This window comes from Podarcis vaucheri (assembly GCF_965113315.1).
Source record: "Podarcis vaucheri genome assembly, chromosome: 7".
NCBI classification, from domain to species: domain Eukaryota; kingdom Metazoa; phylum Chordata; class Lepidosauria; order Squamata; family Lacertidae; genus Podarcis; species Podarcis vaucheri.
This window is the reverse complement of record NC_138765.1, coordinates 26,438,982-26,456,725: the sequence shown is the minus strand read 5'-3', so window position 1 is coordinate 26,456,725 and position 17,744 is coordinate 26,438,982. Positions and strand designations below refer to the sequence as shown.

Sequence of the window (17,744 nt, the reverse complement as noted above, 5' to 3'; positions counted from 1 at the left end):
TATTGCATTAAACAGCATACTATAACTTTATACTACACTGCATTAAAAAAATCTAACACCTAAGGAAGGCAAAAATAAATTCTGCAGAAAGTCAGAGAGAGGGGAAAGCTAATTTACATAGTTTGATCTGTATTTACATAATTGACCAGTGAGTAGCAGACATATCTGCTTATGGTGAATACATACAAACAAGACTTTTCCCATGTAAAAAGGGTGTTCTCACTTCAAGTGTGCTCAAATTTGGCAAAATGTATTTCAGATTTTGCCTACATTTGTAACTTTACATAAGTGCCATCCAGAGGTTTATCAGTTTATGGAAGCCATTCTTCTCATAATTTTGTGGGACCTTTTTCTGCCTGAGACTTTGGAGAACTGTTGACTCTAATCTAAGTAGGCAATACTGCACTAAATATAACACAGCAATTTGACTAGTAAAAGGCAATGCCTTTTCTTAGGGTGACACTACGCTAGGTGATACTAGAGACTCGGCAGTAGCTGCCCCTCTTCTCCCCCCACCAGTAGCATATTGTATAATAAAATGTGTGATTATGATATTATTGGGCTCACTTTCCTTGCTCCTCTTCATTGGGCTGCCACTTGTGGGAACATGAAAACCTAATTGATATTTGCATTGCACATTTTATGTTACGATTGGGGAGAAGAGAATACACTGGGGATGCTGTTTTCAGTGATATCCATGAGATTCCCATAACATCCAGGTGAATTATTATTTTGTCATGATTTTAATATGTCACAGCGTTGTCTGTGTTGTGATGAGCGTATTTATATATTTCTCATTCTCAGTTTAGTGTTATGTAAATTCATTGCTGTTTAGCTTTTGCATGATTTTGTCAGGCAAGAGATTGCCATGCTGATTTCATTAGCCTCCTTTTTGGCTTTAAGAAACTACCGTTGTAGAAGGCTTTGACACGAATTATGAAACAATATGAAATTTTAGAAGCAAATAACCTGCTAGAGAATATTTATTCTTTTTCCTATGAGTCTACACCCCATTTCCAAGTCATTTTCTTGCTTCATATATTGCGGAAAACTGAAAGTGATTCTTAATGTGAGCAGTGTGGGAAGTGACATTACTCATGTGGTGCCTATTGGATTTCTGGAGACAGCAGAGAACTCCCATTTAAATGGAGCACTTTTTAACTGAGACCTTAAATAACCTTCTGAAGCAACACTGGTACATAATTACTTCTTTGAACTTTACTCTTGAGTTCTTGTAATATATTTACAAATGCAAATTATGAAGTTGTTATTGTAAATACCTATTCCTCTGCAAAGGAAGAAAGCAATGCATGAAACGAGCATTTTGTGATGTCATAAAGTGTAGATCCATAGAACATATAGTCTTTCATCCTGTGTGTGTGTGTGTGTGTGTGTGTGTGTGTGTGTGTGTGTGTGTGTTTGTTACAAAATTTTGTTCTATTTTGGAGAGGATTGGTTATTTAAATAACTTTTGCTAATAACTTTTCTTCTAAATGGTTCAGCACCTTGAAAAGTAAAATTGTGATAGCTTTGGTGTTGTTGTTGTTGTTGTCTTTGAAAAGAGTAACTTTAATCCATGGCAGCAAACTCCTATTTAAAATGCAGTTATGATGTTGCTTATTTTTACTTCAAATTGGAATTAGCTATTCCTTTGTTTTATTGACTGGTCACTTTTCAGAAACAAATCCATCTCTGGTGGTAGTCAGTTTGTTAACAATTTTAATATCTGCCTAATATATCCAGATATACAAATTGCAGTTAAAAATTAATGGTCGTTTTGCTTGAAAGTGTTACCCTTCTTCTTCTGTAAGAATGGACAATTGAACAGTTATGCTAAATTAGGGATTTCTATTTTCTGCTTCATAATACTTCTTGCTTAAGTACTTTTGACAGCCCTGTTGAGATTGGATGTTGGTCTATGGAATTCTAACTGGTGAGTGTGGTACATTATAAAGTTAACCCCTACTTAATTGCTAAATGCACACTTTTAAGCACTTTTTGATGTGTCGTCTTCTGCACAGACTTTCAATATAGGGGATAACCTAATACTATTGCTACACAGCATGGAATTCTTATTGGATCAGCTGGTTAGAATTTCTACATAATTTTTTATATATATTCAGGATGCATCATCTTATGCCTGTGAGGCTTTTATGACAGTAATGCATACTTGAGCAGCTGCACCATTTTAAAAATTGTTACTGGGGAGATCTAAGATTTTGGCATAATTTAAATGCATGTAGTTGGGCAAGGCAGAAATTACAAGTGTAACTAAATAACAAAGCAGGACCAATCCTTGCTGCTTTTGCACTTAGCAATATTAGTTTATCCCCTACTTGATTTTTATTTTATTCTGGTGCTACCTTTATGTATACTCTCTACCTGATCCAAAAGCCCACCAATAATGGCCTTCCCCATTTGCTGCAATGTCAACAATTGTATCACACACTGTGGTGACACGCACATGGGAATATCAGTCAATGAAGAAGTGCATCAGAGTTCTATTAGGCACAGTGAGCTTCTGGATCACCACATGTAATATAGCAACCAGTTGGCATTATTCAACTCCCCACAGGCTTTGGCTTACAAAGAAATTCAGGGAACACTGCATCTTGTGTCTTTTTTTGCCCCTGTGTAAATTATATATGTATATGTGGCTTTAGCAAAACTGCTGCAGTATCTTATGCCAACGTGTCAGAAACAAATGGTCTGATTCCTTTGGAGGCTATCCATCTACTTGATGAAAGTCGTGTCTTGGCACCTAAAAAATCAGTCCATTTGGGTTTTGATTTAGTTTTTTTAATACCTTTTTTAAAGTGGGTATAGTAGGGAGAAGCTTGGTAAGATCAGAAATTTTGGTTCATGCACCAGAATAAACGTGTTGCTGTCACAGATATGGCTAGCTTCTCATGTGTAGCTGATATTTGTGTGATCACTTAGAACCTTGGGAGTTCTGGATTGAGGCTCTGGGCATAAGAAGGAAACTTCTTTCTCCCTGACTAATCTCTTAACTCTCTGCCAGGCTATTTTTCTCTTTTATATTGTAATTTTATGTTGTGAACCACCCTGAGATCTACAGGCATAGGGCGGTATATAAATTTAATAAATAAATAAAATAAATAATGCTTTCTTATGTATACAAATGAATACACCCTTGAGCAGCAGCGTGCTAATGCAAGGGGCTTATTAGGCTTAAGATCTTGGGAATCCCAAGTGTAAAAGTGTGTGTGTGTGTGTGTGTGTGTGTGTGTGTGTGTAAAAGTATTCACCTTCTCAAAGAAGCTAATTTTGGCTGGTGGTGCAATCCGGTGGCAAGAAAAAGTTGTTCCCACCAACTGATCTTATCAATGCTTCTCCCACCCCCTCAGATTTGCATGTGGCTGACCATTTGCAGCTATTGTGTGTTGAAAACATGTTTGCTTTATAGATGCCTTTTGAGTATTTATATTTTGATCATTATTCTCAATCAAAATTGCAATTTTTTTGCAGACTATTTCCTAATTTCCCAGACATTTAGCAAGTTATTCCTAATGCAGACAGTTGTCTCTCCCATTGAGCAAAGTTTGTTCAAATTCACTAAGTCTGATTTCTGGCTCTTAAAAATATCAGGCGCCAGATTCAGGCATAGAGCTCTCAGCGGTTGGTTTGACCCTGTGGAACGAACCCTGTGAAAAAGCTGCTGTGGAGCTGGAAGGGTAAAATTAGGGTTAGACCCATCTGTACACTTAGCACAGCACCCTGAGTGCTATGAGAAAAGCCCATCCTTTGAACAAGGCACATATTTACTAAACTTTGTAGCAAGGAAGATGGAAGGGGTTTTTGGAGCCAAATGAATGGATCTGTTCCTTCCTTACATAGGATCCTGCTTTAACAATTGCAGTGTAAGCAAAGGGCTGTGCATCAAAATTTACAGCCCTGTGTAGGATCATGTTGAGTATTCGATTGATAAGATTTTTAACATAAAATGGCCAGCTCCCAAAATACTTGTATTAAACAAGATGGTTTTTCTGCTCATATGACTGACATATAACCCTAGGTTATAACCCACCATTGTAAGATACTAATATTAGGTGCTATATATGTTACTTATTTTTAAATGGCATACTATTGTAAGATGTCTTGAGGGGTATAAAGCTGTTTATAAATATAGATAAGTAAATCCAGTTCCAGATGTAGAAATTTTGCCATGGGGGGGGGGAGTCTCCACTGCTACCCGCTTCTCCCTGATTGTGAATAACCGCTTTTGAGCTACTATAATTATTTATCATTCAGTGGTGTTTAAGTGAGGGAAGCCTAGGGAAAAGATAGCCTTAGTCATCTAGATTTTATTTAAAAGGGAACAGGACATAAAAAGGGAAAAATCTTAAGGTGCAGATGGATATGAAATTTGAAATACAAGCAATGAGGAAATATGATAATGTTGGCAACTATGCCCAATCACCATTTCTTCATATCATTTATGGGTTGTAGGGAGTACTAGGTTCTGAAGTACTAGGTTGGCAGGAGCTGGGGCAGAGCAACAGGAGCTCAGCCTGTCATGTGGATTTGAACCGCCAACTTTATGATCAGCAAGCCCAAGAGGCTCAGTGGTTTAGACCACAGCGTCACCTGCATCCCAGTGAAGGAGAAAAAGGTGGTGGAAGGAAAGAAACAAGTTGAGAGAAAGAGAGAAAGGAAAGAAGGGAAGACGTAAAGAACAGGGCAGGAAGGCAGCCAGAGGATGAATAGATGACAGGAAAGAGGTGAAGGGTGAAGGAAATTGTGATACATTACATTACCATATCCAGTTGTACCTTGGAAGTCAAATGGAATCCGTTCGACTTCCAAAATGTTTGGAAACCAAAGCGCAGCTTCTGGTTGGCTGCAGGAAGCTTCTGTTTGACTTTTGAAAATCATTCGAAAACCGGAACACTCACTTTTGGGTTTCGATTGTTCGGGAGCCGATTTGTTTGGTAGCCAAGGTGTTCAGGATACAATGTTATGACTGTACAGGATGAAGAGAGGGCACTTTACCATCCATTCTTCTGACTTCTTTCCACCCTCTGCACCTCCCTAAAATAAACAGATCCACTTTAAAATAATTAATTAATTAAAATAATTAATCCACTTCCCATTAGTAGTGAGACCCTAGTTTTGCTAGGAGGGAAGATCCATCCACAGCTTTTTGCTCTTGCAGCTAAAGATGGTCATCGTTCAATAGGATTTCCAGGAAACAAGCTAACAGTTTTGAATGAGAGTAGGAAGCAAGCTCAGCTTCCCTGTGCTGTGGCTGTTCATGCCCATTATCAAATTACCTAACATGCAATGCCCTGACCAGGCGTTTCCTATTGCTTGATAGTGAGTAGTTCCCATATAAAAGCACAGTTCCTGCTGCCTACTGAGGGCTTGGCAGGGAGAAAGGTGGAGGGTATGATGCTGTTTGCCACCCCCCTAATTTGCTGCCCAGAACAGCTGCTCCCCTCCTCAATATTATTCCCGCATTTGATTTGGACCTGAGTAAATCTATGGAGTTCAGTATCCCTTTTTCTCATGTATATATAGGATTGCAATCTTAAGTACACTTCTTTTGCTTGCATATAAATACAGAAAGAAGTGCTAAATGAGATATAGTTGTCTGGTTAATCTTGAAACAAGTAAGGTTTTTTTTTAAGCTCACCCTTTTTTGTGCATGTACTTGGAGTGTGCATGTGCATTTGCAGATACCAGGGCAAAAATCTAAAAAACTTATTTTAAAGGAAATAAGTGTTCCTTAGACTGTTTATCATTATTCAACTGCTTTATCCCATTACTAAATAAAGCAGAGTTTAAGAATAATTGATGTTTTGTATTCTGCTATATAAACATCCACTTGCTTATTTGATTGCCTGTACCAACTATCCTTTCCACTAAATGTGGAAAATTTACTTTCGAAAAATATCATCCTATTTAAAACTGTGGTCTGTGATTTACATATGCGGCTTATAGCTTTCTCTTTCCCCCTTTCCTGTTAAGATTTTCCTACTTACTATGCACGTTTTCTGGTATTGTGCATGTTTTAACTCTTGTCTTTTCTTCTGTTACTATTCCTTTCCTTCAAGTTCTAGCTAGAGGGCTCGCAGAGATGTACGAAGACGTAGTTGAGAACTTTCTAACAGGCGCACGATGGAAGACAGAATAGCACCAGCCTTGGTTAAATCCTCTGGCTTGGCACAGTCTTCCAAAGTATCTCAGGTGCTATGGACACACTTGCTTTCTTTTAGGGAGGTTGTGGATTTCTTTGTTTCACATCATCTTTTTTTGTTACTCATTTTACAGTAAAAGATCAAAAGAACTCATTGCTTGAGAACTGCAGCATTTCAGCGATCAGATATGATATTCAGACAAACAGCACCATTGCAAACGGTTAAATAATGTGCTCACATCTGGTGTGATATCGTCTTAAGGCTGCAGTGTGGTTTCTGAATGTGGCATATGTATGTTTGGGGCTCTCTTGTCATGACTCTTACAAAACAGTAATATTGTCTGCTTTAAAGTTATACTTGATGTGTTCTGCAATGCTGGAAGCATCAGCAACTGTGATGGCTCCTAGAGGTGCATATAAAAGTAGACATTCCAACTCATCAGAACTTTGGCCACATGGAAAAGGCATTGTATACTCAAACTCTTTCTTTGGAAGAAATATAAGCTTTCTAAAGTCATATAGAACTTTCTTCTGCATGGATAATATATTTTTTCAATATACAGCAATAAATGTGGTTTCCCCTTCTCTTTATGGAAGTCTTTTTAAAGGAATCGATCATTCTCAGTAAGGTGAAGACAACCCTTTAATACTTAGTTTTTAAAAGACTCACTGCCTGCTTAGAAATGGAAATAGTGCAGATGCAGAGAGGCCTAGGCATGTCACAAACGTCAGCCATTTTCCTTGTGCCAATGAGGGCCAATCCATATGTGGGACTATAGAAGACTTGTGTGCAGCCATAGGGTGAGGATAGGGGGTGCAGTGTTGGAAAGATAACCCATTTCTCCTGTGCCATTTTTCTTAGTTAATGCTCACACCGAAGCTGCCATTTGCTGAGGAGGGGAAAAGATAGGTTCAGGATGGCTTTCTGTCTCATTTCCCTGCCACTGTTAATACCAGCTTTGTGGAGAGAATAATTTAAAACCAGGGAAACAGCACAGGGGAAGATGGTTTCCCTCTGCCCCCTTATTGTTGCTGCCCCAGTCCAGTTTGGGGGTAGTCTGAAATCCATTAGATCTCATCTGGTTTGGCTTGATACACATGGTGATCCCACCATATCTGTGTGTATTAGACAGCACAGGCAGTGATGTTTGAATCTCCCACCTCCAACGTATTATTGCCCTGCTGGCAGAGACAAGGGAAGGAAGAGCAGTTGAGAGGACAGTGACATCTTGTCCCCACCTTGTCAAAAAGCAGAGCAGGGTGTCCCACCCTGGCCCTGGAAGTTCTGCTGTCAGGATATGCAATGCTGTTAATTCCATTGTGTCAGGCCTACCTGCAACTTGGCCATTTTTCAAAACACTTGAAGTATAGTGGTACCTCGGTTTATGAACTTAATCGGTTCCGGAAGTCCGTTCTTAAATCGAAACTGTTCTTAAACCGAGGCGCGCTTTCCCTAATGAGGCCTCCCACCGCCGATGCCCTTCCACCGTTCGGATTCTGTTCTTAGACTGAGGTAAAGTTCTCAAACTGGGACACTACTTCCGGTTTTCGGGGGTTCATAAACTGAATATTTTGTAAACAGGGCTGTTCTTAAACCGAGGTACCACTGTACTGATCTTCTATTGTGTGGATTGCAATAGGTTGCATATAGGCCCTTTCAAATTGACATGTGCTAAAATGGTCTATGTTTCTAGTGTGCCCTGTTCCTAATTTCTGGCCTTTTTGTGTATTCATTTCATTTTAGAGTGCGAGTGACTCTCCCTTCAAAGAGGATCTGGATGCAATGGCAGAGGGGGGAAATATTACCTCTCACTTTGAATGGGAGGTCTCAAAGCACTCAATGGCCCTTAGTGAGAGCCCAGTGTCAAGCCCACAGGAGTCTGCACATACTTGTGAATCTGACACTTCTTCCGCAAGCAGCAAGGAGCAGGAGAAGCAGGGTGCTGCTGCTGCTGCCGCTCTCAGTGAGAGCAAGGAAGACCTAAGGTGTGGAGAGGGATTTTACTCAGATATGGAGAAAGAGGCTGAGGACTCAAAACAGGATGAGATGGAAGTCTATAAAATCCCTTCTTCACCTCCATTGCACCTCCACGAACAAGAGGAGGAAGCCTGTGATGTTGAAGGGGGAAAGGGGGCAAGTGAGCCACTTAGCGAGCTAAATGGAGAATGTCACAGCTCAAGTATTGATAATGAGTTTCCTGCCCTCATTCGCTGTTTCCAGGTAGTAAATGTGAACTTGAAACATCTCTCTTTGCAGTCTTCTCTGCTACATTTTCGGAGTCATTCTACAAACACTGCAGCAAGCATATGTCATAAATCCATAAAGAAGGATTATGTTTCGATGGCCTGAAATATTCCCCAAACTAATCAACCACTTAATCTCCAGTCTATAGGAATGATTCCCCTCCTCTACAAAGTAGATGTATATTTTATTAAAACAATTTTTTAAAAAGTATTGTCTCCTGACTCAAGCAGAATATATTTAAAAGAAAAGGAAACCAATTCTAAAAGGCATCAGATTTTATGAGATAGTGCTAAATGTCTTCTGTGTGTTGTAAATACATTGCAGAAAATATTGAGCTAAAAGCAGCCAGCGCCGCAAGTCTTTCCATTTACAAGAACAAAACATAGCTCTTTGAGTCTATAGTCATCTGATTTGGAAATCTCTGAGGAAACACCTGCATTTACCCATCAAAGTAAAAAATAAATAAAAATTGCCTGCTCCAGTGTTCTTAACAATCCCATCTGCTAAAATACCTCAATATTTGATCTGGTAATAATCAAGGTGATATCTGTCAGACTTTGAAAAGGTGAAGGGAACATAACAGAGTGGGAAAAGCCTGGTGGTGCTCTTACTAATATTACATTCTCTTTTGATTAATTATCAGGTGGTGGCACAGCTGATTTTTCTTTTCCTGTTATTCTTGAGATTTGAATATCCATAAATAATGATCTGATGCTGATTTAATAGAAGCTACTGGACTCTACACATCTCACACTGGCTGGAAATCATACATTTGTATAATCTCTTAATATACTAGCATATTAATCAGACTTGAGCTCCTCCTAACCATAAAGATTCTTATCTGCATGCTAAATTTGGCTTACCCTTTTAACTATGAAACAGTTTCCATATTTTAGTTTGCAGATGGTCACATTTGGCCAGGAAGCTAGGGGGAAAATGTTATTTGTATTTTATCTCCAAACATTGACAGATGACTTTCCAAAATGTGCCTTTAGTGCAAACAACATAGCAATTTAAATTTCTATATGGAGTCCATTTTGCTTTTATCAGATCAGTATTGGAATGGTTGTCAGTAATATTGTTAGAGTTTAATGGTACTAAATGTGATTTCTCTCTCTCTAAAATCCTGTTTTGTAGCCACCCCTTGTGAAGACTCAGACAGTTACTATCTCTGATGTGTCGAACACTGTGAAAAGTGAAATTCCAACGAAAGAAGTTCCTATTGTCCATACAGAGACCAAGACTATAACTTATGAAGCTGCACAGGTAGGCTGTTTCATAATCTGGTGGTACAGTTTTGTTGTAGTGTAAATAGTCTCAGTGAAAATTAGAAAATTTGATTTCAATGGGACAAGCTTACCTGAGAGGAGCTTCACAGGTTTAAATTGTTGTGAGAAATACCACTGTTGACACCAGTGCTTTCTGCACCAAACACAAACATAAATACATATCTGGGAAGTCTGATCGGGCTTGAGTTTTCAGACTTTTGTACATATATGTATGGCATCTTTGCTGCAGAAAAGAGTGGTATAATGCTGTTTTCCCCCTGCATCGATCACAATGAGTAGAGCTTCCCAAACTATATGAGAATTATGCCCACTATGCTTGCACAATAGCCACAACACTCATGGAAGGCACAAAGAAAGGGAAGAAAATGTGCGTTAATAGGGGAGGCTGCAGTGGTCAAAGACAGCTATTTGAACCTGAACCTTTAGATTGAACTTGAACCTTTAGACCTTTACAATCTTTACATCAATTTTAAAACATATTACATTAATTCCACAGCAAGATTGCAGCCCCAATAAAACTTTCTAGACGTTTTGATACTCCAACTGTCTTCTTGATTATTAACCCTTTAGGAGAAATTTAATGAGGGAGTTACTTCCTACCCAGTGGATATTGACTTTCTGGGGAGAAGTATCAAAACTGAAAGTAGCTTGTGGCTTCTGAGCATGTAGTTTTCATCCTCATGCATTCATTATAACTTGTGTGAGCATATATATGCCAAGTTTTGTGTCTGTTTTGCTTTCCCTATACAGTCATACCTCGTGTTGCGTTAGGTTCATGTTGCACATCTTTTTGGCTTGCGAACGTGGCAAACCTGGAAGTGTATACTTCTGGGTTTCGACGCATGCACAGAAGCATTCTTCGTGCTTCACACATGCGTAGAAGCGCTCTATTGTGCTCTGCACTTGCTTAGAAGCACTGCTCTAGTTGCGGACCTTTCAGGGTGCGAACAGCACCCCGGAACGGATCGTGTCCGCAACTAGAGGTACCACTGTATACAATACAGTGAACTAGTATCAGTGTCAGAATTCACTCTGACAAGGCTTCATGTTTTCTGCAGGCCACAATGAAGTGTGTAATGCACCTCCTTGTCAGTTTTTGATGGAAGTTTTGATTTATTGCTACCCAAGGCTGTAGAGAAGATCTGAGTCCTATGACGAGCTCACTTTAACCCTGCCACCTAGGGCAGGCTAATAAGACTCAGATTATTGTATCACTGTGGGAAAGTGTTCCAATTTGAAAAGTCCCTGAATGGGGGGGGAAAACCTACCAACTTGGACTGAGCAGTACTGACAGGTTGATTGAGTGGTTGGTGGTGGCAGAGTTGCAGGAACTCTTAAGAGAAACCAATTTGAAAGAGTAAGTCCAGTTGGTTCAGGGCAGATTTGGGGATTTCAGCCTCTTTTGTTGCCCCTCGTGTATTATCTGAAAGGGAAAGTGTGGTCCGGCACATTCTTTTTGATGTTCCATATAATAGACCATCATATCCTTTGGGGGCAGCTTAATCAGTTAGGATTTGGAGGCATTGCTCTGGAGTGGTTCTTCTTCTACATGATTGGTCAGAATTGGAAGATAGCAGTGGGTGACTATTGCTCAACCCTTTGGGGATTTATATTGTGGCATAGCAAAAAGTTCCATCTGTGATCTCTTCTGTTTTTTAGTATCTATACACAGATACTTCAGCCAATCATTCAACAGTTTTGGAGTATCTTAAGTATGACACCCTGCTTTACCCCCCGCCCCCCAATCGAATCCAGGAGTAGCTAAGTCTTCCCTGTTCATCTTAATGAACCAGCCTCTACTGGGTTAGAGACTTCTTCATGAGGCTTCACTCCCCTTAGAGTAGCAAATATACAGCATAGGAATGCTACTTAACCTTGCCTTGCTCCTTGATCTCAGGTGGCAGTCATGATGAGGAACACTCTTTTTAATCATTTTGCTTGGTGAGCTGACTACACCCTTTTTTCTCTTATAAGGATTTTACTTCAGTCACCCATGCTTTGTTCCCATTTAGATTATTGCAATGTGTTTACTTATCGCTGCCTTTTGAAGTCTGGTTGGAATTCAGCTGGCATTGAATGTGGTAGCTTCCATATTAAACGAGGGAGGCCCCAGACAGTGTAGAACTCCAGTCCTGGCTTCACAGCATGGATTGCCTATTTGTTTCAGGCCAGTTCAGCATGTTGGTTCTGACTTTTAGAGCCTTCATGCTTTAGGAACTAATTTCTCTAATGTATTTCTCTAATCTCTGCATTCCACCTGCTAAAATAAGGTTAGCAACGACACAGGGTAAGGCTTTCTCAGTGGCAACGTTTTCTGTATGGAATACACTTCTTCAGAAGAACTGCTTGGATCTATCCTTTTTATTTTTCTGTCTGCATGTTAAAAAACGTTTTTCATTTTTAAATGCATTTCCCATTTGGCTGGTGAATGTAGTATGCAACATTTTTTTCCTCTTGGTGTTTCTTTAGGAGGAATGTTGGGATATGAATTTAATTTTTTTTAATTGGCCCTTTTTAGTTTTAATGCTTTTGAACTTTTGAGTGAAAGATTTTGGTAGTGCCTTTTGAGTGCCTTTTGACAGAGAATAGCGTTTATCATCTGGCATATGTCCAAATTCTGTTCCTAAATAGGTGGTATAGAGCTTAGCTATCCACTACATGTTTTAAAATTATCTGCATTTGTAGAGGTTGATATGTTTTGAATATAGCTTCACATTATAAAAATCCCTCTCAACTTCATGTACAGTGGTGCCCCGCAAGACGAATGCCTCGCAAGACGGAAAACTCGCTAGACGAAAGGGTTTTCCGTTCTTGAGCTGCTTCACAAGACGAATTTCCCTATGGGCTTGCTTCGCAAGACAAAAACGTCTTGCAAGTTTGTTTCCTTTTTCTTAACACCGTTAATACAGTTGCAACTTGACTTCGAGGAGCAACTCATAGAACGCAGTGTACATAGTAGCCTTTTTTGAGGTTTTTAAAGACTTTGGTGATTTTTGAAGCTTTTCCAAAACTTCTTTTGCAGCCATTTGGTAAGTTAAGCTTTTAAAACTTTTTTGGGGGGTTTTGGATTTTGGGTTGGGGTGTTTGCAATTCAAGGAATTGGTGTTGGGAAGGGGTTTGCAAGAATCTGGAAGCTTGTGTGTTTTTTTCTGCATTTTTATGATTTTCTGTGACCATTGGGCCACTCTGCTGTTTTTTTAAAAAAATTCTGGATTTGAATTTCTGTGTGCTGGGTGGCTGGGGAAACAGTTGGGGAGGGGTTTGCAAGAATCTGGAAGCTTGTGGTTTTTTTCTGCATTTTTATGATTTTCTGTGACCATTGGGCCACTCTGCTGTTTTTTTAAAAAAATTCTGGGTTTGAATTTTGAAATGCTCTTTACAGTATGTGTGACTTTAAAGAGCACTTAATAAACTCTTGTTGTACCAAATTTGGCTTTGTTCGGACTTTTTTTGACCATAGGAACGCATTAATTGATTTTCAATGCATTCCTATGGGAAACCGTGCTTCGCAAGACGAAAAATTCGCTAGACGAAAAAATTCACGGAACGAATTAATTTCGTCTTGTGAGGCACCACTGTATAAGTAACTTCATGTATAAGTAGGTTTTGGTCAGCTCTGGCACGGAGGTTTGCTTGCTGAATTAACACAATTTCTGTGCTATGTTGTGCCAACCATACAAGGAATAGCCACACATTCTAGAGCTGACACCACCTGAGAGATGCTTAAAATGTCCTCATCATATTTGAATATGTTGAAACCTTGGAAATTGTGTGATATCTGTTGGATGCTGCTTCCACCTAGTGGACACTCTGAAGGTATTGCATTTGACATTTCAGTAAGTTTCACAAACCCTTGTAAAATATTAATTAATATGTAATTCTAATGAACAAGTACATGAGCAGATATCTCACTGTGGCACAAATATGTGTAAAGGCAGATTAAGCATCCATTTGCTAAAGGAACCTGTGCATAGCTAATTTTTTCAGTCTAATCTGTCATGGTGACCCTTGGAAGTTTTTTTTATTGTTAGACTACACGCGCGCACACACACACACACTATCAAGGTCATTGTTTGTAGTTAGATTTCACTAAAGAAAAAAAAAGCTCTTTTTTCGCATAGGGTTTTTAAAGCTTTCTTCCCCCCTTCAAAAAGAGGTAACCACCTGCCCCAACACATACTATGGCTATCCTCTTTGAGCCAAGTCTCCCCTTTTACTTCATTATGTTTGTGCGGCTATCTAACTCCAGAAGCAGGATTGAGGCTCAAGCTACCATTGTGGTAACAAGGAAGTAACTCTGAGGGTGCTACAAGTTTTGTCAAACAGCTCACTAACCAGATTCTGAGGAAACAAAGCATTATTGTTCAGCAGGTATTAAACCTTGGTGTTGAATTAAGATTTAGGTTTTTTTAGTTTGTTTCTGCACAGCAGCATCACTGCTTGGATGGTGCTTAGATGTTCTGACACATTAGGCACATATGAGTTTTGATGCACCTTGCTCTGCATAAACTTTCTTTGTACCTAAAAATGGTTGCAAGGTTGCACTGTGCTACCAAAACATATTTTATGTAGTTATCTAGCCCTTTTTGTTAAAAGACTAGTTCACTTTGGAAATGTGACTGGAAAGTGTGCTTTCTCTGGGGACTTTTCGTATCGCATTACCTGAGGACTAAGAGAAAGGGCAAAAGATAGTGGCAAAAACCTGGAGAAATTCTTACCTTAGCAATTTTGTCCAGTTCCTAACCCATGCAACATGGAAAGCATAGTATCTGAATTAGAGACCACAGCTGACAACGGATTATATTGTTGTACCAGACATTTTGCTCCCTGACCCAGTTAGCTTAGCTGTACTGAAAAGTATGATGATGGGGACGTTCAGGCTTACCGCTTGCTGGAGGTCTTCATGGCCAGCTGCCATGGATTTAGCTATTGTCTGTGCAACAGGCCCAATATGAAAAGTAATGCACTTTGTTGTTGAATCTTGGACAGCTTTCCACCTTCGATGAGTAAAAGTGGCCCCATTTGGATTTCTCTGGACCTGGAAGTATTCAGTATCACCCAGTGGCAAATACCCCATTTTGGGGCAAGCTGCTCAAGAGGATGGTGCTGGTGGTCCAGCTTCAGGCAACTTTGGAAGAGACTGAATATCTGGATACATTTCTGTCCAGCTTCTGGCCTGGTCATGGCAATGAAACTGCCTTGCTTGCCCTGGTTGATGACACCTGTCAGAAGATAGATGGGCAGCGGGGGAGTATGGCCCTTCTTGTTCTCCTTCAGTTCTCAGTGGCTTTCCATACTATTGATCATGCTATCTTTCTGTAATGACTCAAGGCGGGTGGGGGCACTATACTTTTGTGGTTCTGCTCCTACCTACGGGGTTGTTTCCAGAAAGTAGTCATGGGGGACACTGTTCAGTGCCGTGAGAGCTTTCCTGTAGTGTCCTGCAGGGTTCTGTCTTATTTAAGATCTCAGTGAAGCTGCTGGGAGTTCTCATCAGGAGTTGTGGAGTGAAGTGCCCTCAATATGTAGATGGCACACAGCTCTCGCTCTCTCACACACACCTGAATCAAAGGAGGCAGCTGAGGTGCTAAACAAGTGTTTGTGGGGTGTGACAGGCTGAGTGGGGGCCAACAAATTGAACAAATTGAAAGTGAATCCTGAAAAGAGAGGTGGTATGAGTTCCAAGTTCTTGAATCTAGGAGGTGGGAAAACTTCCACTTCTAGATGGGATTGCACTACTAGGAGCAGGTTCATAGCTTGCAGGTCCTGCTGGATTCAACATTGTTACTGAAGGCCCGGGTGACCTTTGCGGCTAGGAGTTTCAGCTATGTTTGCTTCACCAGCTAGGGCCCCTTTTGGGTGGAGATTACTTGACTACAGTATTCTGTGCTCTGGTTGCTTCTGGATCATTGCAGTGAGTTCTACATAGGGCTGCCCGTGAAGATGACTTGGAAACTTCAGCTGGTCTAAAATGCAGCAGCCAGTTTATTCACTGTGGTTGCCTTTGGAACTTATATAACCCCTGCTGTAAAACAGCTGCACTGGTTTCCAGTTTGTTTCTGGATTCAATTCAGGATGCCCACACCAGTGTTTAGAGCCCTAAACACCTTAACCCCCAAATATCTGAGAGACAACCTCCTTCCCTACAGACCCTCTTGGGGGTTAAGTTCTTCAGAGAGTGCCCTACTGGTAGTTCCATCATCCATGGAAGTTTGCGGGGGTAACCTGAAAGAGCATTCTCTGTGGCGGCCCCTAAGCTGTGGAATTCCTTTCTCACAGAGGTGTTTTGTTTGGTGAAAGGTGAAGATGCACCTCATTGCCCTCACCTTTGACAGCTGAGACATGTGTTTTCAGGCCCCACCTGATTCCATTTGGTTCTGTTTTTAATACCAAATTTTTAATTCTTGTGACTTGCTGGTGAATAAGTCCTCCAGACCCCACAGAAGGCGCAGAGGAGAGCGTGGAAACCCGATGCTTCTTCACTAAGGCTTGCCATATCTAATTCATGTAGTGCTAAATTATGGTTTAATGTTTTGTGTGAAGACAACCATTAGTTGCAATCCTGTGCCACATTGATGCAGATTTGATTAGTAACATTAAATTATTGCAAATTTACCAACAGCCTTCTGGCTCATTACACTTTGCCGTTATAGCCTTCTCTGCTGAACAAACAACTCTCTCTAGGTGAGCAAGGAGATAATTTATACTTGTTATGTATCTCTGCCATAGACTGATGATGGCAGTGGGGATTTAGACCCTGGAGTTCTGCTAAGTGCTCAGACCATCACTTCAGAGACCACCAGCAGCACTACCACTACCCAGATTACAAAGGTAAAATACAATAGTCTCAAGTGTGTGACCTCACTGATAAGCTATTTGCGTTGACAGGGAATGAGTTGTACAAACTCTAGTCTCTGTCTGTCTTTGGGTGACCCCTCTCTAATGGGATTGGCAGTTTGTGGCACATCAGAGTTTTACTGACTGTAGGGCTCGTGTCTGCTTCCTTTTACTTGTCCTGTCAGTACTCTAGATGTGACACAGTCACCAGTGATGCTTCACTTGAAGGTTTCAGTCTAGGACAAATGGTATTCAGAATACTGTTGAACAGGATTTTCCCTACCATTTTCAGCTTCTTTCCAATGGTATGGAAAGAAGCTGATGGGAACAAATCTCATTAAACATACATAACCTACCTTTTCCCCTAACGTGGAACTCAAGGCAGCATATATACTGTCCTCAGATGGTCTATCCAGACACTGACCAGACCCACCTGGATCTTTCTAGCTTGGAGAAATGCATACTAACCCCACTTTGAACATCTTTCAACACGGAAGTCTTTCCCCAAGCTAGGTACACAGGTGTTTCCAATTTGGGAGCTATTCACAGGAGGTTCCATGTTGTTAAAGTAATAAGTGGGTAGCTACCCCGAGAAGAGACCATTTGCTAACATTATCTGGGACACAGGATTCATTTGAAATAACCAATAGAGCAAGCTCAGCACACTGTTGCTGGCAAAAGAAATGGTGTTTAGCCGTATGTGTCTAGCATAGTCTCTCTGCTGGGGCTAGCCTACATTAAAGGACCCATTATGTTTTAGAAATCAAGGTCAGAGATTGCTGAGAAACACAAATAGCCACTAGAGATTGCCAATAAGCACAGATTACTACTGACCTTTGTACACTAGATGCTAGTACTAAAACAGAAAGCCATCTCCAATACCAAGTCATTCTAAAGCACAACAAATATATTTAGATAAGGCTTCAGTCATTATGTGTTCCCCCCCATAGAAGCTGCTTCACTTTGCTTCCATACTCCACGGTCCTTCAAGATGGCTGTAATACTGGAATGTTCATATGGTTCAACCAACCTGATTGTGTTAACGAGCCTATATGGATTTCAGATGACTAATGTGGAAAGTGGCTTTCAAACATTGTAGCTATTAGCTGCAGTGATACCACGTGGAAATAATTCCAGATAGTCTTCACAATATGTGGCAAGCTTTACTACTTGGTGGAGATCTCTCCAGATGCATCACTTGTGAAAATGTGTG

The 17,744-nt window shown here is 40.3% G+C and overlaps 2 protein-coding genes across 34 annotated transcripts in view; one reads left to right on the top strand and one right to left on the bottom strand.

Annotated features, from left to right (window-relative positions):
- The window catches only part of TMEM200B (transmembrane protein 200B), a 94,284-nt gene that overhangs the window by 1,961 nt on the left and 74,579 nt on the right, over nucleotides 1–17,744 (bottom strand). The window contains exon 3 of one of the 2 annotated variants that reach the window (XR_014221810.1): nucleotides 4,794–5,052. The gene's annotated coding sequence lies outside the window, so the exon portion shown is untranslated. Of the gene's footprint in view, nucleotides 1–4,487; nucleotides 5,053–17,744 lie in introns of those variants that run through there. The other variant, XR_014221807.1, reaches the window with a different exon arrangement.
- Nucleotides 1–17,744, top strand: part of EPB41 (erythrocyte membrane protein band 4.1) — a 106,126-nt gene that overhangs the window by 77,223 nt on the left and 11,159 nt on the right. For 22 of the 32 annotated variants that reach the window (XM_082231512.1, XM_082231514.1, XM_082231515.1 and 19 more), the window contains 3 exons: nucleotides 7,905–8,381; nucleotides 9,543–9,671; nucleotides 16,424–16,525. In XM_082231512.1, the coding sequence (XP_082087638.1) occupies nucleotides 7,905–8,381; nucleotides 9,543–9,671; nucleotides 16,424–16,525 (708 nt within the window). Of the gene's footprint in view, nucleotides 1–1,881; nucleotides 4,469–6,077; nucleotides 6,211–7,904; nucleotides 8,382–9,542; nucleotides 9,672–16,423; nucleotides 16,526–17,744 lie in introns of those variants that run through there. The other 10 variants (XM_082231507.1, XM_082231505.1, XM_082231499.1 and 7 more) reach the window with 6 other exon arrangements.